Genomic DNA, 21,858 nt, shown 5'->3' with positions numbered 1-21,858 from the left:
ATAGATTAACAGTTATTCTAGGGGAGTTGGACCTTCGGGTGCAATCTAGAATTACACTTACTTTTCAGCTCAGTGCAATACAGTCCAAGACCAGTAAGAACATTTCGAAGGGATTGTGTCCCCCGACGTATTCCTCATCTTCGATGTTATCCATTCCAGCTTGCTGGCCTCAGAAAATGTCTTTTTTCAGTAGAGGGTGCTATGCGCCGACGTCCCTCGAGTCGGTGTCCATTGACAGCCTCCATATTGGTGCCGACGTCATCCTGAGTACAAATACTCGTGCAGCGTCCGTTGCTCAGTTCTGTTTTTCCGCGCTTCGTGGGCCTCGGAAAAGGTAACGCTTGGTTCCTTTCTTCAGAAAAACCTTATTCTTCGAAGATTATTTCTATTATACGATTGCTTCTTTATCCGAACCATCGACTCCTCGGTCCGGTTTCAAGAAATGTCGTGACTGTGGGAAGAAAATGTCTTTAACAGATCCTCACAGGATCTGTCTGTGGTGCCTTGAAGGAGCGTAAGGGGAAGTTAGAAAGAGGTAAGGGCTTTAAAACTTCTACTCCCTCGAAAGTTTCTTTAGCTGAGTCGAGACATTCGTCTCCTTGTCGAAAAAAGAAACATTCTCGTTCAAGATCTCGAAGCGGTTCTCAGTCTTCGAGATCAAAACATTCTAAGTTGAGGCGTCGTAGATCTCCCTCTTCTTCTTCCTCCTCCTCTACTTCCCCGGAAAGGGTCACCTGCCCCACGAAACACAGCTCTCCAGATAAGTGGGAGGAATTCCATAAAAAGATGCTTAGCGTCTTCGAGAAAGCGGCCTCGACACCCTCTGAGACGTCTAAAGGCGATACCCTGTGTGAAAGACCCAAAAAATCAAAACGCTGCAAGTTGTTGAACCTGGCGAGAGAAGGTACTCGAGAGCGTCATGAACCCTTGAGTAAAACCAATAAGACTGCGTCATCGACGCTGTCGTCGAAGAGCCCTTCGACGCATAAATCGATTTCATCAACGCCGTCTTCGACACCACTGTCGACCCCGATGAAGGACAAACCTACAACTGTCACTACGTCACAGGCAGTTGAGGTGTCGAAATCGCGACCATGAGGTCGAGGACACCAACGACAACCTCGACGACGCAGAGTAGGATTCCGATCCTCTCGAGTGCATTTTTCAACGCCTTTTTCAGGATTGTCGAAGCCTATGATGTCCACGTCGACAACCTCGACGTTTTCTCGGGCAGTGACAACGAATTTAGCTCCTCCTTCCCTAGAAATGGGTTTTAAACCACATCCTAGGTCTGACTATTTTAGAGCCTTGTCCTCTATATATGTGGAAGGGGAGGATTCCGACAATGAGAGACCCTTTGGTCTTCAAAGGACTACAATACCCATGCCAGAGGAATTAATATCTGAGGAGAACAGGTTAAAAGATCTCCAAGAGTCTCTACATGAGGCAAGTGGTTTAGATACTTGTCCAGAAGTAGATTTTGCTAAACCAGATCCTGGAGAGCATGCTGAAACTCCTTATAGGATTCTGATGGCCAGAATAATTGAACGTATGGGGGGTGGACTACACCGACACCTTTTCAGCAGGATGACTTTACTGATATTTTAGATAAAGGTCCTCTGGAGGATCCTGCTCCTTTTCATAATGCTCTGCAAAGAAAAAGATCTGCTAATTGGGAAACTCCTGAAGTTATCCCTGCAGTAAATAAAAAACTTTCTGCCAAATACAGAGTATCAGCTTCAGATCTTGAATATCTGAGTAAGCATCCAACTCCAGAGAGTTTAGTTGTACAAGCAGCAACTTCATCTAACAGCAAGTCGGCATACCCGACTACTCCACAAGACATATGATAAAAGATTTGATGCCATGTCAAAAAAAGTATTTTCAGCATGTAGCATGGCGCTTAAGTCTATCAACGCCACTTGCACGCTAGCAAGATTCAGCCACACACTTTGGGAGTGTGCTTCATCTGCGGCTGACTGTCTCCCAGAAGGAGAAGAACTGGATGCATTCTTAAATATTGTCAGGGATGGAAAGGATGCAATGTGCGAGTCCCTCCAAACAGGCATCGATTCTGCTGACAGCATCAGCAGGGCCATGGCGGCAAGTACCACAATCCGCAGATTTGCGTGGTTGTGGAAGTCTGGGTTTGCTTCAGATGTGCAAGCCAGACTTCTTAATATGCCCTTTGACAGCACTTCTCTTATTTGGAAAGAAAGCTGATGACAGACAGCCTGGAAAAATTGCAAAAATCCAAAGCAGCAGCGAAATCCCTGGGGGCTGCAATCCAGCAAGCTCCAAATCGTCCCACAGGTACATCCTGGAGGGGTAGATCCTTACTCCGCATTCGGAAGAGGCAGAGGACAGCCAGCTCAAAGGGGCCAGAGACTATTCACCCGTGGTGGATGGGTCAAAAGTACAAAAGCCGCAGCAGCAGGTGCCACTTTACCCTCGGCATCTGCATCAGCCGCTTCTAAACCCCTCTGAGGTCTCCCCTTGAAAGACGCCAGTAAAGGGCAAGTTAACTCAACATCTGGCAGAATGGCAAGCTATTACGTCAGATGCTTGGGCATTGGACAGTTGCCCAAGGTTACTGCCTGCCCTTCCTACACATTCCTCAGAGTCATCCACCGGGGAGCAACTCTTTGAAGTTTACAGACCCGCTCCTTATGCAGGAGGTTTTAGACCTGCTAGAGAAGGGTGCCATAGAACCGGTACCCGTAGCGGAGAGGAACAAAGGTTGGTATTCACCCTACTTCCTAGTACCAAAGAAAGACGGAGGACTGAGACCCATCTTGGACTTGACAGAATTGAACAAATTCCTTAGGAAAGACAAGCTCAAGATGGTAACCCTTTCTCAGATCCTTCAGGCCTTCCAGCTTCAGGACTGGTTGGTATCTCTAGACCTTCAGGATGCTTATTTCCATGTGCCAATCCATCTCAAACACAAGAAATGCCTGAGGTTCGCAATTGGCAACTCATTATCAATTTCGAGTTCTGCCATTTGGGCTGACCTCCACCCAGAGGGTCTTTACCAAGCTAATAATGGTGGTGGCTGCAAGTCTATGGAGGGAAGGGATCCATGTCTACCCCTACCTGGATGACTGGTTAACAGAGCGGTATCTCCGGAACAAGCTCAGATTCAGCTAGATTATGTCTGCCACTTCCTTCACAAGCTGGGCTTCTCCCTCAATTTAAGGAAGTCACAGTTAATACCATCACAGAGACTCCAGTTTATTGGAGCAGTCCTGGACACTTCCCTGGGAAAAACATCGCCACCAGAGGTGAGGGCTCAAGATATTCTACAGATGGTCACCAAATTTCAAAATGGCCAACGTCTACCAGTCTTCAACTTTTTGAGGTTGCTAGGCCTCATGGCATCCTGCATCTTCCTAGGGCCAGAGTCTTGCCTGAGAATGAGATCCCTCCAGTGGGCACTAAGAAGCCAGTGGTCGCAATTCTCAGGAAGAATGTCAGATCTCCTATGAGTCCTAGACAGAGTAGCTCGAGACCTTCAGTGGTGGGCCTGTCGGGACAACATCTTGAAAGGAGAACAGTTTTGGCAACCATGCCCGGAGATAACAGTAGTCACGGATGCCTCACTCACGGGGTGGGGAGCTCATGCCAATGACTTGACCATCAGCGGTCGTTGGTCTCTATCAGAGTCCAGACTACACATCAACCTGTTGGAGCTGAGAGGAATCAGACTAGCGCTGAAAGCTTTTCTGCCATCAGTACAGGGAAAGAATGTCCTGATAATGACGGACAACACAGTGGCCATGCACTACCTCAACAAAAGAGGAGGCGTAGGGTCACTGCCACTGTGCAGAGAGGCAATGCAGCTATGGTTTTGGGCAATTCAAGAAGGAATCTCTCTATCGGCAGTTCACCTAGCCGGAGAGAAGAACTTGACGGTGGACGCTCTGAGAACACAGAGCACAGTCTCACACGAGTGGGAGCTAGCTCAGGAAGTCCTTCAAGAGATCTTCACCCTTTGGGGAACCCCTCAAGTGGACATATTCGTCACCAGCATCAACAGGAAGTGTGATCAGTTTTGTTCTAGGGAATTTCCCCCCAAGAAGAGCTCTAGGGGATGCATTTGTAGTGGACTGGGAGTTTCCACTTCTGTACGCGTTTCCCCCAGTCCCTGTCATTCCGAAAATCATCAGGAGGTTGAGAAGGTTCTGGAAAGCAATGATCCCAATTGCCCTGGATTGGGCCAGGAGAACATGGTACCCGGACCTTCTAGACATGTCCATCTGTGCTCCGATTCGTCTTCCGCAAAGAGAGTATCTTCTCTCGCAGAAGGGAGGTCAGGTTCTCCATCCAGACATCAGAACCCTCAACCTTCACGCTTGGTTTCTGAAAGGTTGAGATACAAGCATTGGGATCGCCCGGATGACGTCATGAGGTGTCGCTTTCAGCCACAAGGCCAGCAACAAAGATTTTATACTGTTGCCGTTGGAACACATTTTGCAGCTGGTGTAGGGAAAAGAATATTTAACCCTTTTCATGTAAATCACCGATGGTGTTCTCTTTCTTGCTTTACTTAGCAAACTCAGGTCTCCAAATTGGTACAGTCAAGGGCTACCTCGCAGCGCTGTCCATCTTCCAAGCGTACTGCTGAGGAGCTTTCATATTTCAAACTACCCGTAGTAATCCAATTTCTGAAAGGATTAACAAATGTCTATCCACCAAAACCTTTTCAGGTTCCTTTGTGGGACTTAAATCTAGTCTTTAAGTTTCTGATGGGTGCTCCTTTTGAACCACTTCATTCTTGTTCACTAAAGTTTCTCACTTTTAAAACAGTCTTATGGCCTTAACTTCTGCTAGAAGAGTGAGTGAATTACAAGCTCTATCTTGCAAACCTCCTCATACAATCTTACATAAAGACAGTTGTCTTACAAGTGAAGCCCAAGTTTCTCCCAAAGGTGGTTTCTGAATTCCATATTACTCAGAAAATAACCTTACCTTCGTTCTATCCTCCACCCCATCCAGGGAAAGAGGAAGAAAGATTATACAGGCTGGATACAAGGCATGCCTTGAGTTTTTAATATTAGCAGACTTGCTAGGATAAGGCAAGCAGACCAATTGTTTGTAGGATATGCAGAGCACAAATTAGGATTGCCAATCACAAAACAGACCATTTCAAGATGGATAATTTTGACCATTTTAGAATGCTACAAATTGGCAGGAAAAGAACCTCCTCAACATCTTAGGGCTCATTCAACCAGGGGTATCACAGCCTCTTTGGCTCTCCAGAGAGGGATCCCAATTAAAGATATATGTTTGGCTGCCACATGGTCGTCCGCACATACTTTTACCAAATTTTACAGCCTAGATTCCTCCTCTAGCCAGGAGACAAGATTTGGGAAAGTTGGGTTGCATTCTGTACATCTTTAAAGGGAAATATTTAATCTTTACTCCCACCTCCTTTTTATACTGCTGCTATGGGAGTCTATAAAAGATAAGGAATACGTCGGAGGACACAATCACATCGAAGAACAAGTTACTTACCAAACTGGTAACGTTGTTTCAATGGGATGTTCCTCCGACGTATTCCTTATCGCCCCTCCCATCCATCCATCCATCCCGCAGTAAAACTTCCCTTGTAGTTGCAGCTTACGCTCCTTCAAGGTTACTAACCAATTAATGCACAGCAAATCTGAACTTCAAAACGGATCTAAGCAACTGACGCTGCGCGTGTCTATTTGTACTCATGATGACGTTAGCGCCGATACGGAGGCTGTCGAGGGACGACTCGAGGGACGTCGACGCGCAGCGCCCTCTTCTGAAAAAAAAAAATTTCCGAGGCCAGCAAGCTGGAATGGATAAGAAGGAATACGTCGGAGGAACATCCCATTGAAACAACGTTACCAGTTTGGTAAATAACTTGTTCTTTACACTAATTGAGGATTGCACCATGCATACCAAGACCAGCTACACTTAAGGACCATTTTCAAGAATGGCAACAGCTATTCTAAGCAGGTAAAACCTATAAACCTTTACAAAGAACTATCAGCAACATAAGGATTAGTATAACTTAAGGCAGACTTATTCTGGACAGGCTAACAGTAAGTCAGGGGAAGGAAGACCCAATTGGGGACACTCATACATTTATAGCCTTAAAGGAATAGTACAGTGGAACCAAAAGCATTACTTTTGGGAAGAGGGAGACGCACTTCACAGGCAAGTTAACTTATCTGCTTTCTGTTAGAATGGCCAGACAGTTTCTAAGGAAAGTAATACCTTCTACTTTTCAGAATGGCAGAACATATCTAAGTTAAGTGACAGAACACTTTCAAGGTCAGTAAGAATGTATGTAGTAACACTGAGACTACACAACACTTATCTGCTTGGTATTCGGTAACCCACCCTTTGGTATAGGCCTCTACTACACAGGTTGGTAGTGTGACTGAGCATCCAGGCCCATCTCACGAGGTGTAAATGTGAGCTGTAGCAATGAAATTCGCAAATACAAGTAACCAAGTAACCAAGTAACACTTGCACTCACGGTTTCAGTTATAACTAGTTATTTAACATCAATTTTTAAATAAGCGTACTTTAAAAAAGGTAAGATATGTATAACAATCAAATATTCTTTAAAATACTTTTTCAGAATCAGCACAAGTCAGTGGACACTCTTTGGATCAGCTTTTTACACACTTCCAACACCCGGAGGTGACTTCATTTAATAAGGACATTAGTGGCATTTATATATCACTAGTTCTATTTTGCAAATTCTGAGGCTGCAGAAAGGAAATGTTAAAGGAAGAAAGATTTTTAAAAAACAGGTTGTCCGGTCATGGGAGTATACTTAAATCTTCCAATGAAGTCTAAACAAGCCTATAACACTAGAACAAGTAACCACCCATGAGGGACAGAAATATCAAAGTCATGGACTAGAAGAGTGTGCAGGGAGCCTAGACAGCCTAAGTCAATTGGAGCACAGTCTAGGACGCTGAGGAACTTATATAATAAAAGTCATGCACAAAGTTAGAAAGTTTTATAGAAATCACTTGTAGGATCACAAGCTGTTATGCCCGTGAAAAGCAGAGCTGTAATCAACTCTAAAAAGTAAGCCACTGCAAGTCTCAACTGAGGAAAGCACAGCTCAAAAGACACGGAGGTAAGTACCCCAAGTCTGAGAAGTACCTCTTTTCTGTCCTGTTGCAGCAGTGCAAACCCTGGGTTCCTAAGCCTCAGTCGTGGGGACAAGAGGGGAGATATCTGGACGGCTCCTGCCGCAGCAATTTGGAGGTCGCTGGCAGCTACGGGTTCTTTTTGGATCAGCGGCACTACACTATTTCAGCGCTCGGTAAACAGCACTACCGCAGATCTCGGATACCGGTTGGGCTTCCTTCACTCATTGGGTCCTGCACTCTGGTGAGGGGACACTAGCTCACCAGAGTGCAGGACCCTAGTGGTCTAGGAACCAGCTGTAGGTAGGGTAAAATGGGGCTCATTTTGCAGGAAAAGTTCATAGTTCCAGAGGAAGACTCTTCAAACAAGTAAGTATTCTACTTGAATGTCCAGGGACTTCAGAGAAGACACCCTAGGAGGATTCCAGCAGGGGCCTGGGTGAACTTGTCGAGAGGACTTGTAATCACAGAAAACACCCCAAAGCTACATAGGAATCACGAGAGACTTAAGTTAATTAATGCCCAAGCCAATGCAGTACCTCAGCACAGAAGAAGAGTTTGCAGTAGGATAACTTCAGGATCTGCAGCCAAAACCCAGGCGCTGAATTCCTCATCATTTATCATGAAAACACAAGATAGGACCCTGGCTGGGCTTTCAGGGGTGATCTACACAGAAGGCACCAGGCAAGAGTTTCTTCACAGCTGGATGCACCCATGTAGATTTGGCCTCCTTTTCCAGAGCCAGAAGAGACTGAATATTGTTTCTCAGATTCTTGTCTTTTGCAAGATCCAGCAATCTGATGAGGGGACTTTTCGGACAGGATGCCCACAAAGAGTCGGAAAACACTGGACTGCACAGTGGCTCGAGGTCCCAGGGTATTGAGGCAGCCCGCAAGGTCGCAGCACGACGTGGGTGGCTCAAAATGCAGGTCTCCGAGTCTAGTGGGTCTCACCAGGCTCTGGGTCGTAGTTTTTGGAGTCCCCAAGTCGATTGGAAGGAAGGGTAACAGTAGACTCTGGTTAAAGAGCAAGCTCTCTGGTTGCTGGAAATCATCTCAGCCGCGGTTTATTCATCATCCTCTTCGATTTTGGTTCCAGTGGTAGACTACCTATTCAGCTTCCTGGACCAGACTTGTGCAGGAAACCAGCCAAACAGCCATGCAACATTCAAACAGGGTTGGCAGTCCTTTCAGGACAGTTAGCATTCCCAGTTCGACCTGGATTCTCGCAGTCAGGCTGAAAGACAAACGAGTAAAAAGTTTTGGACTCCTCCCTCGTGTCCTGCCTTCAGACACTCTGGACCGGGGCAGGGAATCTTGTGGATTCCCACCAAAGATAAAGGTAACACAACGGATTTTCCCCACCCTGGATGTCAGGATAAGGAAGAAAGGACAAGGAACACTAAAATGGTGAAAAAAAGAAGACAGTGGCCATTTTGGTAAAATAAGCGCGCATGGGTGCCTTTACTGGGGCTGCGGAAAGCCTGTGGTCAATGTGTACCAAATGAATTTAAAAAAAAAAGTTCACTGCCACCAACAATTAAAGTTACGTGTGTCCCTGTAACAAACGTTACATTTAGAATGAGAAAGGGGATACCCAGTACAAGCCCCCACCCCTCCACCTCCCCACCACCCCACCACCCTTTGCGGGCACTCCACTTAAGGTGGATGTTGCCGGTCTCACCTAATAAAACTTAAAAGGGATCCAAAGATCCTTTCTACCCATGTGAACTGTAGTTCTCACAAGGTTAGCCAGAGAAAGTTAAAAGGAGAGCCGCATGGGCAACCAAGCAACAATAGGCCGTTTGTGCCAAAAGTTGTCAGAGGATAAAATTAAAAAGGCACTATGGAATCTTAAAAATTACACCCATAAAAAGAGTCAGATTCTGTGAGTGTGGAAATAGGATACCACTCACTGAGGGATAAGGAAAAATAATCCACCAGTAAAGCAAAATGTTCTGGGGTTGACACGTCAGGAAGATTCATCATTGCTATGAAAATCTTACCCAACACTGGTTGTACAACTCCTACTCATGGATTGTTGTCCATGCCCAAGAGCTACTTTTAGCTCCAGCCTTGCAGGTCTTTACTTCAATCCCTGAATTCTTAGCGTCGGGAAATGGGCATATTAATGATGTAAGTGTGAATATTCATTGCCCCTCTCCACTGAAGTATGCCCCCGCCTTGTCCCCATCCTTGTATCTGTCCTGTGTGTTATTAAGTCCTAACCCCCCACCCACTAATCTGCTCATCCTTGCCTAAAGGATCTGGAATATCTACAAGAGTGGAACTGTAGACCTTCAGCCCCAAGAAAGTTTTAAGATCCCATACATTCGTATAGTGCAAGACCATTTGGCGAGTCCTTGCATGTATATACATACACAAACCACATCCATTTTAGAACTACTGAGAACCCCTGAGCAAAGTTCATTTTCTGCAAGAGCATTCTGAGGCCAACAAGAGGGTGGTGACACTTCAATAGATGAAGCAGTTTAAGAACCAAACATTTAATAGGTAGCGTTTCAAATATTTGATTCACAATACACATTTTTTTTAACATACCTGCGTACTCATAAAACCAAGCTATACACTTCTTGCTTGAAAAATGGTCATCTCCTATTACTCTGTCCGTGGGTGGCAATCTGTAGTAGCTAAAGAAAATTACAAAACATTACTACAATAATCTAGTCAAAATAGATCAAAAGTCATGTACAAGATTCTTTCCACAGCTCTGGGTTTCTGTACAAAATTTACCATTTATAAAATACATTACCCAAATAGCTCCCTTTTTCCATTTCCTCCCATACCTCCCAGTTCCCCATTGTGCAAGAACATTAAGAGATTCTCCACACATTAAATCTTTTGTCGTGTGTGTAGATATCAAACATTACTTAACCAATCTTTCTGCAGCATGTAACTGCTTACAGCAGTGATTTTCAAACTATGGGGTTGGCATCCTGTTGGGTAATATTTTCATATTTGTGATAAATCTTCCTGACCTGTGTCAACCCCAAAACGTTTTGCTTGTACTTGGTGATTATTTTCCCTTGTCCCTAGGTGAAGGGTAATCTTTTCCCCCCTCTCACCAAGTCTTAATCTTTATGGGTGACTTTTGTATGTCTCTCCATAGCGTATGAGTGGAGTAATAGGTTCCTATAAATTGTGCTTAGGCTGGGTTGCCCCCTTGAGCTTCCCTGTTAATTTCTATGTAATGTACTTGGGTGAACTACTGTTCCCAAGGAGTAAAGAGGGATTTTCATCCCCTATACATTTTATATAGTGAGCCAGCACACCCAATCTTATGTGGAGCGCTGGGGGGAAACAATGTATCCCCTTGCTTACTGACCTGTAGCATTTCTGTTACAATTGCAGGTTTACTTGAATGGCTGGTGGCATAGGTTTTACCTTAGTGCAGAGGTCTTCAAACTGTGGGGCGCGCGAGAACCCAGCATGAAATGGTAAAAAAAAAAATATATTAAAATACTTTTTTTTTTTTTTTTTTAGAATGGGCCGCGGCGGCTCACATGACCGGACTGGAGCAGAACTGTCTCAAGCACCATTGAAAAAGCGGCACGCAGTTGCAAATGGATATTCACAGCCTGTTTCAATAGTACCCAAGGGGGTACTTATTTAGCAACAATGTTCCAAACTACTAGCCACATAGTGAAGTAACTCAAACTGGCCCACAATTGCCCTAAAAGGTGGCCCATTTTGACTGGCCCACAATAACTTTTTGCATTTTTGGTACAAGGATTGCCCTATTGGCCAGTCATAGCCTGGCGACTCATCCACAATGGGCAAGGGGGCGTCCACCTAGTGGCCCCCACCCCCATTATAGAGGAGCCGAGGAGGCAGCCCAGTCAAACACTGAGCCCTCCCCTCAGCTGCTTTTGTCCAGCTGAGGGAGTGCTCCTGGGCTGGCTGAACTGTCAAAGGGAAACAATGTTTCCCTTTGACAGTCCAGTTGCCCAGCCGCAAATGCTCACTGAGCTATGCAAGGCTGGTGGTGTTTTGCTTTGCCAGCCTTGCATAGCTCATTGGAAAAGCTGGCTGGGGCACTGCATGTCAGTATGTGCGAGGGGGGAGCACCTGCGCCTCCTCGCACATATGGACAGAGCAGCCTGGGGGCATTTCAGCACTCACGCGTAGGCCCCTGCAGAAGGTATATTTATGTTCATTTATTGTTTATTTAAATGTATGCACGGATGAGTGTATGGCGATGGGTGCTAGGGTGCACGCAGGTGCGCAGGGTGCTAGGGTGCATGCAGGTGCGCAGGGTGCGCAGGGTGATGGGTGCTAGGGTGCGCACGGGTGCACAGGGCAATGGGTGCTATGGTGCGCGCAAGAGTGTATGGCGATGGGTGCTCGAGCGCGAGAATGAGTGCGTATCATCCATCTTACTCTCTACTTGTGGTGTTCCCCAGGGGTCTAATCTCTTGCCCTGGCTTTTCAACTAATACCTGGCAACTCTTGCCCACTGCATTGCCATTTTCTGCTCAAATGTCCAGTGCTACGCTGACAACTCATTTTCAGGCTGCCCTCGGCCATCTCTCCCTCTCCCTCCCTCATCTCTGATTGCCTAACTGACATTCAAAATTGGTGTGCCGCCAATGATCTTTGAATGTCAGCAAGACGGAGATCCTCCTCATCGGCACACCTTCACCATCTTTTCCCCTCACTCTCTGGCCAGCCTCCCTTGGCTCTCCTCCTACCCCCCCCCACCTGCGAGGTGAAGAACGTCAGGGTCATCTTTGACTCCACACTTTCCTTCTCCGCCCACACCTCTGATGTCTCTAAAAAGGAACTATCAGTGTACTTTTAGGATGGGTATGTGGAAGTAAGCATCCTCCAAATCCAACGACGACAGGAAGTCGCCCTCCTCCAGCTGTCCCAGCACGTGCTGGAGGTTGACCATCCTGAACTTCTGTGCCTTGATGTATTTGTTCAACCGACGTAGGTCCATGATGGGGCGCCAACCACCTGTCTTCTTTCTGACGAGTAGGTACCTTGAGTATACTCCGGCCTCTTGGGGACAAGCTCGATGGCACCTTTCTTGAGGATCGCCTTTACCTCCAACAGCAGTTGAGGAACGTGATTTTCCTTCCTGGCCACGGGAGGAATGCGGGGACACTTCTTCTGGAATTCGAGGGTGTGCCCGTGGGCCAGGGCATCCAGCACCCAACGGTCGGTGGAGATGGACTCCCACACGCTGACGAACTTCGCCAGTCGGCCTCCCACCGGGGTGCTTCGGTGGGGGCCCAACGCTACGGCCGGTCCAATCTTGCTTGGAGGCGGCCTTGGCGACGAGATCCTCCTTGCTTGCCACGACCTCTGTAGGCCTCCTGGGACGAGGAGCGGGCCGTCTGGCGGTACGTAGAGGAGCCACCGCCTGATCCCTTGGAGGCCCCCGGTCTGCCTCCGGCACTCCGAAAGGGCCGTCATTGCTGAAGGACTCCCAGGGCTCGGCCCGTCTGTCGGTCTCGATGGCCTGCAACGACTCATCCACTGTTTTCCCAAACAGGTTGTTGCCGTCGAACGGCATGTCCAATACCCTGGTCTGCACCCTGGTCTGCACGTCCTGACGGAAGTCTGTCGCCTTTAGACAGCCTCGTCGTTGAAGGCAAACACCGTTGCCTAACTGGCGAAACCCGGTGTCGGCAATGACCGTTGCCACCGTTATGGCGTGGTCCGAAGCCACCTCATCTTCCTGCAGAATCTCCAGGGCCTCCGCCCTCTTGTCGTCTGGTAGGAAGTCCAGTAGGGGAGCTATCTTGCACCATAGCTCCCTGTCGTAACGGGCCACAATCGCTAAGGAGTTGGCCGCCTTAATTGTCGTCACTGCCAACAAGATGACCCGTCGCCCCATGGCATCCAGTTTCTTTCCCTCGCCTTCAGGTAGGGAAGTAGAGGTTGAAGCTGTCGCCCCCGCCGCCTTCTTCTTGGCCGCCGCTGAAACGACCTAATCCTGCTTACTGCAGCTGCAAACGCAGCCCGCGGTCATTGCACACCTCAGTAATAAAACAAAACCACTGCCACCAGCCATTCAGTGAGGAAAGGGTAACATAAAAATGTTACATGAGAAGCTAGACAAAGGGGATACTAGGTAACCCTCATCCAGCACCCTATTGTAAGATCGTGTGTGCTGCGTCTAGAAAGATATAAATCTAAGTAAAGTCAATTTCACTTTACTGCTCTGGGAAACAGTAGTTCATCCCAGAGAAGGTAGTTAAATCTAAGACTTCCCTGTGCCACTGCAATGTAAAAGATGCCTATGGAGTATGTCAGACTCCACATCCAAAACACAGAGTAACAAAAAAACAAAAACATTCAAATACATGAGTGAAAAAAATAATAATTTTTTTTTTTTTTTAAAAATCAAGCCCTCAAAATCCAGCAAAGTTGCTGGGGGTTTCTAAGGTAGAGAGAATTGGCACATTTCTGAGAATTCTCCCTAACATGGAGGAAGATGAGGACTCTACAGATGAACAAGTTACTTACCAACTGTAACGTTCTTTCGATTGGATGTTCCTCCTACGTATTCCTCATCTTAGATATTCATATCTTTCAGCTTGCTGCTTCGGATGTTTCTCACTAGAGGGCACTGTGCTCGAGGCCGAGGCATTGAATATCCCATGAGGGTCGCCGACCATTGACATCATCCATCGTATAAAGGGCTCGAGCCTCACCGGTTAGCTTCAGTTCTGTTTTAACTGTTATTTGCTGCATCAGCTCACCAGGCTTTATTGACCTTTGACTCTGAAGGAGTTTAGAGTGAAACTGGCGTAAACGGTACAGTGGGGTAGGCTGGGAGGGTCGATGAGGAATACGTGGAACATCCAATCGAAAGAACGTTACAGTTGGTAAGTAATTTGTTCTTCGAATGGATTGTGTCCTCCCACGTATTCCTCATCTTAGATAGGCTCCCATAGCGGTATGAATTTGGAGGAGTGAGTATGAGATAGAAAGAGTTAGTCATGCACTGTGTGTATGACTGCTTTTGCAAAAAGACCCCCTTGAAATGATGTTGAATCCGGGCAATAATGTTTCACAAGGTTATGCATGGACGACCAAGTGGCCGCTGCACAAAAGTCCTGCACTTGGACATCCCTCTGAAGAGCCGTTGAAGTTGCCATGCCCCTAGTTGAATGAGTCCTTATTCTATCTGGGAGCTCTTTCGCAGCCAATCTATAACAGAGATTTCCAAGGTTATCCATCTGGATAGCGTTTGTTTTGATACCGCTCACCCAATTTGTGCCCGGTATATCTGACAAAAAGTTGGTCAGATTGTCGGAATTTAGTCAATTGGGAGATCTAGAAACTGAGGACCCTTTTTGGGTCCAGTCTGTGTAATCGTTCTTCCTCCTTACTTGCATGTGGAGGAGGGTAGAAAGAAGGAAACGTAATTTTCTGTGACAGGTGGAAGTCAGACTATTTTCGGTAAGAAAGAGGGTTTTACTCTAAGGATAACCTTGTCCTTATGGAAAATGTTGTGAGGAGGCTTAAAAGAAAACGCCTGCAACACACTCACCCTGCGGGCTGATGTAATTGCCACTAGCAGAATTGTTTTCAAAGTAAGAAGCCTTAACGGGCAAGAACATAATGGTTCAAAAGGTTTACATGTGAGAAACTTTTGGGATTAAGTTTAGATCCCAGACGGGTATCTGAAAAGGAGTTGGAGGATGACATGCATTACTTAACGTAAAAGCATTTCGGATGGTTGTACCTGCTTAGATTCACATGCTGTGCATAGTCCGACATCCAGTGGTAACCGTGGACTATTGCATCTTGTCTTTAGAGAATCGAAAGGGGACGTCGACATGGGCGTGCCTGCAACACTATCCCTACGCAACATGTAGTGTACCCAAGATCCCTCACGCTTCGAGGTCCCTCCGATAGTATTTTTTCGGCCAAAATGGAGCCTTATGACCATCGTGAGTACAAAAGAGAAAAATTAGTAGGACGTCTATGTTCCTTCCATCCGAGCGGGGAGGAAGGGTGGGCGCATGTGAATCTAAGCAGATACTTAGAAATGCTTTTACGGTAATTAATGCATGTCTTCTGATGTTTTGTCAATCTGCTTAGAATCACATGCTGTGCATAGGCTAGTCAGCAGTACCCGGAGTGGTGGATTGTGAGAAGGAACAGTAGTGAAAAGATGTCTTCGTACTGCCTGTCCCACCTGAGAATCAGATACAGAATGAGTGTCTAGGCAATAGGGTTTTGTAAAGGTGTGTACAGAACTCCAGGTTGCCCCTTTGCAAATCGACTCAAGGGGAACATTTGCAATGAATGCTATGGATGCCCCGGTGCCTCGAGTGGAATGTGCTCTAGGCTTGAAGGGCAGTTCTCTCTTAGCAAGATAGTAGCAGAGTGTAATACAATTGACAATTCATCTAGAAATAGTGGATTTGGAGACTGCATCTCCTTTTCCTGTGGCCACCGACTTAGTGGACAAGTTCTTTCCATATAGAACATGACAGCTCTGCGTACATCCAGTGTGTGCAGGGTTCTTTCCCCCAGGCTTGAGGGATTTGAAAGAACGTTGGTAGCTCTACTGACTGGTTCACATGAACTTGGAAACAAATTTAGGTGCAAATCTTGGGAGAGTGCGCAAAACCACCTTGTCTTTGTGAACCGTTACTGTCATGATTTCTGCCCCTCATGTCCCCAGCCCTCCAAGATGTCAGGTTGGAGCCAGGCCACGATCACCTACATGGCCCTCAAGGGCCTCTCCATCCCTCCAAAGACCCACTTGGAGTCAGACTCGACGCTTGTGGCACCAGACTCACTCACTCCCATAGGAGAACATTGGGGATTGGACTTGTAGTGCATTGATGGGGACAAGATGGATGCCCCCACATATTTTGGTTCCCAGAACTGCATGTGCGGTCTAGTCTTGGGTGTAGTTCAGCCCAGAGACACCTGGGATACCCAGAGACTATTTAAGCCACACCCAGGCTGAGAAACATGCTTTGCGTTTTCTGCACCTGCAGCATGACACCGTGTTCGGATCGGTCTCCAGTAGGCCTGCATCTTTCTTCTGCGCTCAGCTCCTGCAAGAACAAGAACACCATTAGGAACAGCCTTACCTTGCAGCGCTTCTGCCCATCATTCATCGCTCCTTCTGTTCTGCGGGCATCTTCGGCGGTGTCATTCCCCATCCCGGCACGCCGCTTCCTAAGGAAAAGGGAAAAGAACAGAAAAAAGGCATTAGTAAGCATTCTGCAAATCTTCCCTTATTTTTAAATACTGTACGAGCTTCAAACGCTTACCTGAATCCCAGCCGCTCTGGGCGAACTCTGTCTCCGGAACATTTCATCCATCTGCAAGAGGGAAAAGACATCCAGATTAGCGTGGGAACATCTAGAGGCGCCGCATACCGCGCTTACCCACTGCATTTGTTCTTCATAACCGGCATCCACGCTAAAAACGTTGCGGTACCTAAAAGACACCAAAAAATAACTCCGTTCAATGCAAATACGAAGGGGTGCATCGCACGCTCACTCACCTTCACCGCTACTCATCTCAGCAGCACGACGCCATCCCCGAACGCCGGCCCTCATCTAAGGAAGGAAAGGAACAAAGTTAGAGAACTGTTCAAAATACTCATTATACTTACTTCACTGGCAAGAGTCCGACAGGTAACTAGGCAGCAACGAGCCCGCATCAATCAACGTGCCCCTGCGCTGAATGCAGGACAGAGCACACTATCCAAGAAAACAAGGTGCGCTGTGGATCAAAGTGAAGGGTTGGACCCCGGGGAAGAAGGGGTTCAAGCACACAGGGACAATAGGGAGTTAAACTCTACCAATCCTGTGTTTCAGGCCCAGTCTCCAGTCGAATAGCCTCCAGGGAAGGGTTCAAGGTCGTAAGAGGTCAGAACACGCTGAGTGACGCCCCCGTGGACACCAGGTGAGCGTTACAGTTACAAAGGGATCGAGAATAGAGTGCCTGCAGTTCACTTACCATCCTAATGGAGGTGATTGCTATTAAAAAAAAAAAAAAAAAGTCTTGAGGGTGAGGTTCTTAAAACTTGCTTTGTGCATGGGCTCGAAAGGAGCTCCCATAAGCCTAGTCAGCACCACATTAAGGTCCCATTCGGGAGCCGGGTTAGAAATGGGAGGGTGAATTCTTTTTACCCCTTCCATGAAAGCCTTAATCACTGGTATCTTCCACCATGACACCTTCTGTTGTGATGTTTCCATTTACTAGAATAGCAATATCTAGGGTCAGGTTTCTTTGCCTCCCTGAGGATGTCCATACATCTTTGAGGGAGCTGCAGGTGTCTGAATTCTATGACCTCAGGAGCCAGGCCGCTAAGTTCAATGTCTGCGGGCATGGGTGAAGCGTCTCCCCTTTGTCTTGCGACATGTTGTACGGGCAAGGCAGTTTGACTGGAGGAGATAGGGACATCATCAGATGAACCAAACAGGGTTGGCGGGCCCACATGGGGGCCACCAATATCTTTGTGACTGGTTCCTGGTGCACAATCTTGTTGAGAAGGGGAGTCGGGGGGGGGGGGTATGGGAGCGTAGCGTAGACACATTTCCCTGACCATGTTATCTAGAGTCTGTTCCCCTTGGATTGGTTCTGGGGGTACCTGGAGGCGTAATCTTGGCATTTGGCGTTTTCCAGGGTCGCGAACAGATCGATCTCTGAAAACTTCATTGTGCTAAAATGTTGGCTACCATGTCCCCGTGTAATCGCCATTCGTACTCAGTGAGCAACGGAAAGTCTCTGCTGAGTACATCTGCCAGAAGACTGATTTCCCCTGGAACATGTTGTGATAACAGGAACATGTTGCGTTTGAGAGCCCACTTCCAAATGTTCTAAGACAGTTTGGACAGCCCTGGAGAAGGAGTGCCTCCCTGTTTGTTCAGATAGTACATGGCCGTGGTGCTGTCTGTGAGGATTAGGATAGTCTTTCCCTGTAGTTGTGTTTCAAAAGCTTTCAGTGCTTTGACCACTGCCAGCAGTTCCAGCAGGTTTCTGTGGTTGGATGGTATGTCTGGCGACCAAACTCCACTTGCTGTCTGCTATAGCAGGTGGGCTCCACACCCTGTAAGGGAGGTGTAGTATTTCCCTTTCAAGAGGTTTTCCCTCAACCACCAACGCAGCGAGAGAGCTAGGGCCGGCGAGACCACTACTAAATCGTCCTACTGTCCGTTGGCCTGACACCACTGGTAGCTTAGCCACTCTTGCATTGGGCGCAGGCAACGAACTTAGTAGATACAGGACGCCATCATTCCTAGCAGACGCATAACATTGCATACTATTACCTCTCGACTGGCTACATAGTGAGGGATTTGAAATAACATATTTTGAACCCTCTCATTGGAGGGGAAGACGAGGCCGTCCTTTGTTAGAATTAAGAGCCCCAAGGAATTGGGGTCTGAGCTGGATTTTTTCTCATTGATAGATCTTTTATTCAGTCTGGGATTCTCTATCGGTATTTGGCAGACACGTTACGTAAGAGCCCCCTCTGTTAGGAGCCAGTCGTCGAGGTAAGGATATACTGGAATGGATTGCAGTGTGTGCTGCCACTATTGCTAGTACCTTTGTAAATACCCTTGGTGCAGATGCTATGCCGAAGGGTAGTACCTTGAACTGATAATGTTTGATCTCTATCATAAACCTGAGGTACTTTCTGTGCGCTGGCAACATCAAAATATGAAAGTATGCATCTTTCATATCCAGAATTGCCATGTAATCCCCCTGTGTGAGCAGAGGAATTACTTCCTGCAGGGCGACCATGCACATTTTTTGAGGTTTTACAAATTTGTTCGCTGGGTGCAGATCTAGAACAGGGCGCATGGTTAGATCCTTTTTGGGTACAAGGAAGTACACTGAATAAATACCCTCCTTTACCTGTGATAGAGGTACGATCTCTATGGCTCCTTTTTGTTCCAGTATCTCGACTTCTTGAAGAAGTATGCAAAGATGTTCTGGTGTTAGTCTTCGCTGTCGTGGAGGTCTGAATTTTGGGGATTGGTTGAACGCTACATAGTACCCGTGGGCTATGGTCTTTAGCACCCACTGGTCCGTGGTTATTCCCTCCCATGTCTGAAGGAATGATGTCAGACGCCTCCCGACCAGGGAGGTATGGGAGGGGACCTGACGAAGTCATTTGGAACCCGAGTTAGGGGAACCTCTGGGGGTAGAGTTCCTGCCCCTTCCCTTACCACGGCGCTGTCCCCTTTGGGGGTACGGCATATTGTAAGTGTTGGTCCCTTGTGGAGAGTTCCAGTTGTTTCCTGAAGAGTGTTGTTGAGTGGAGCGTTGGACACGAAAAAACCTGTTTCCAAATCCTCGCCTTGTGGTCGGTCTGAGTAATTTGGTCCAGACTTTCTAGAGTTTCATGGTTTTTTTTGCGGTCTCTAAGGCCTCGTCAACCGCCTTTCCGAACAAGTTGGATTCCTCCACAGGCTTGTTTATTAGAGACGCTTGCATTTCAGGTTTAACCCCTCAATTTCGGAGCCATGTGTGTCTTTTGAGGCGAATGCCCCGAGCAAGGACTCGACTGGCCCTCTCGGCAGGATCCAAAGTGTTCTTTAAAATGCTTTGGTTAACTTGCCTACCTTCAGAGATTGGGGTCCGTAGAGGTTCTTTGTATTAACCTTTTAACTGGCATGGGGTTTTCCCCCCCTCCCAGTGCCAAGGCCTTTTTTGGTGATTTCGTTATTTCACCAAAGCCTTTTAACATTTTCTCCTTTATTAACCCCTTAAGTGACAAGGACAAGCTATCTCGTCCTTGGCACTGGGGAGGTAATCCCAAGGAGATACCTCGTCCTTGGCACTTAAGGGGTTAAAGCCCATTGCACATATGCGTAACTGGCCAATAAAGTGGTGTTCTTGGCAATACGCATAGAATACGCTGCTGCTGTGGTAACCCTCTTAACAAAAAATAAAGTTTTTCCTTCTTTGTCAGAGGGTGCCTCGCCGGTTGACAAAGGGACCCTGCTCTTTCTTGTGGTAGTGACTACCAAAGAATCTGGGGTGGAATTACCTAATATATAGGAGGGTCTGAGGGAGAAGAGTGAAAGTGTTTCAATTCTTGGGTTTAAACCTCTCTTAAGAGCCGGTGTAGTCAAGGATGGAGCCAGGCGTTTTTTGATCGAATTGAGGAGAGGGATGGCCTGGCTGGTTGGCAGCTTCTCTTCGAGTAGGTCTTCCATGAAGTCGGCTTCAGGTGCTGCCTCTTCAGTGGCAATTTTAAAGTGATCAGCTGCCTTACGTAACATTACGTTAAACGTCAGTTGATCATCAATAGGAGAGGGATTTCTTGTAGGTGTGTTTTGAGGAGAGTCCAAAGCCAGAATATCTGGGTCTGGGTCTTGTGGCTCTGGGGACTGCCATGGTTGAGGGTCACCCACATCGGGGTTCTCCCCCCAGCCTTCAATGGGCTCATCATGTTCCTCTTTGTTAGAGAAAGGATTTTCCTGTACACTAACTGGTGGAATGTCTTCTTCTGTAAGGTCAAAATTATATATGTCCTCTTCTAAAGAGGGGTCAAAAAGCCTTGGGAATTTAGCTCTAGGGTTAGCAGGGCTTTCCTCCCTTAGCCTCCTTGGTGTAGGTTGTCCTGCACGTGAAACAAACTTTTCCCTAGTCCAAACTGACAACCTATAAATGCCTAGGGGTGGAAAGGTGTCTCTCTCCTAGTCTTCCATCGAAAAAGGGTCCCTAGCACTTTAACGTCGAAGAAAGTCCTTCCTCTCCTTCAGAGAAGTCCTCTGGCGGGACTGATGAAGGTGGGGCATCTCTGTGTCCTTCTTTCGAAGATCTTGACGGATCTTTGGGCCTTTCGGAAGCTTTCGAAGAGTCCCTAGATTGCCATTTTTGAGAATCTGCGGCCACAATTCTTGCCAGGCTAACCTCGACCTCACCTGTCGGGAGGCACGCAGGTACATCTGACGATTGTAAGAGTGTTTCGGCGGAACCAGGGCCTTGCCCCTGTCGCCCACCTTTTACGGTAGTGCCGCAACTTTCGGCAGTGGTAAGGCCTTTTCTTGAGTCCTCGGTTTATCGTCGCCGTACGCCTGCCTGTGATGTCTATCAACGGAACTATGTGGTTTTGGGGTAGCGCCCTTTGTCTTGGATTGCCCAGCCGCTAGGCGCACATGCAGTTGTGGGGAGGGCTGCCGATCTCGGCCATAGGCGGGTATCACCGGAATTAACGGTGCACCCGTTGGTGTCAAAGTAAGGCTAGGGGTTGTGTGCTTAGTCCAATGCAAGTGTCCATCTTTGTCGCCAGGGTGCGACTTCCCCATAGCAGAGCTTACGCCATGCTTATCGGGGCCAGGGACAGACTATGCGGAACGCAAGCGTTCCGTTGAAAGGTCAACAACCTCCAGTTCTGAGGTCTGATGGTCACTCTCACCATCATGACATTAGGTAGTAGCGGCAGTGGGAGCAGTCCCAGCCTTGGACATACCGTAGGCCGCCCACCGTTTTACTCTACGCTCCTTCAGAGTCTTGGGGCAGAGGAGCTTACAGGCCGCACACCCTTCCTCTTTGTGATCGAGCGGAAAGCACCGGTTACACCATCTGTGCTTATCCTTCCATGGGAATTTGCTCTTACAAATAGGGCAACATCTAAATGGAGTCCTCTCCATAGTTGAGGTTACACAGAGTGACTAAGACCAACTGGGAAAGAGGGAAGAAAGGGAAAGGCATTTTCAATGAAAAGAAATGCCCACCCGACCCCACTCGCCCTA

The 21,858-nt window shown here is 47.4% G+C and overlaps 1 protein-coding gene across 1 annotated transcript in view; it reads right to left on the bottom strand.

Annotated features, from left to right (window-relative positions):
• Window positions 1-21,858, bottom strand: part of DCUN1D5 (defective in cullin neddylation 1 domain containing 5) — a 337,758-nt gene that overhangs the window by 201,723 nt on the left and 114,177 nt on the right. Inside the window, exon 3 of the mRNA XM_069639028.1 lies at window positions 9,704-9,792. Coding sequence (XP_069495129.1) covers window positions 9,704-9,792 — 89 coding nt within the window. The remainder of the gene's footprint in view (window positions 1-9,703; window positions 9,793-21,858) is intronic.

Source organism: Ambystoma mexicanum, chromosome 7q (genome assembly GCF_040938575.1).
Source record: "Ambystoma mexicanum isolate Mex_15411 chromosome 7q, UKY_AmexF1_1, whole genome shotgun sequence".
Taxonomy (NCBI): domain Eukaryota; kingdom Metazoa; phylum Chordata; class Amphibia; order Caudata; family Ambystomatidae; genus Ambystoma; species Ambystoma mexicanum.
This window is presented reverse-complemented; position numbering and strand designations above follow the sequence as displayed.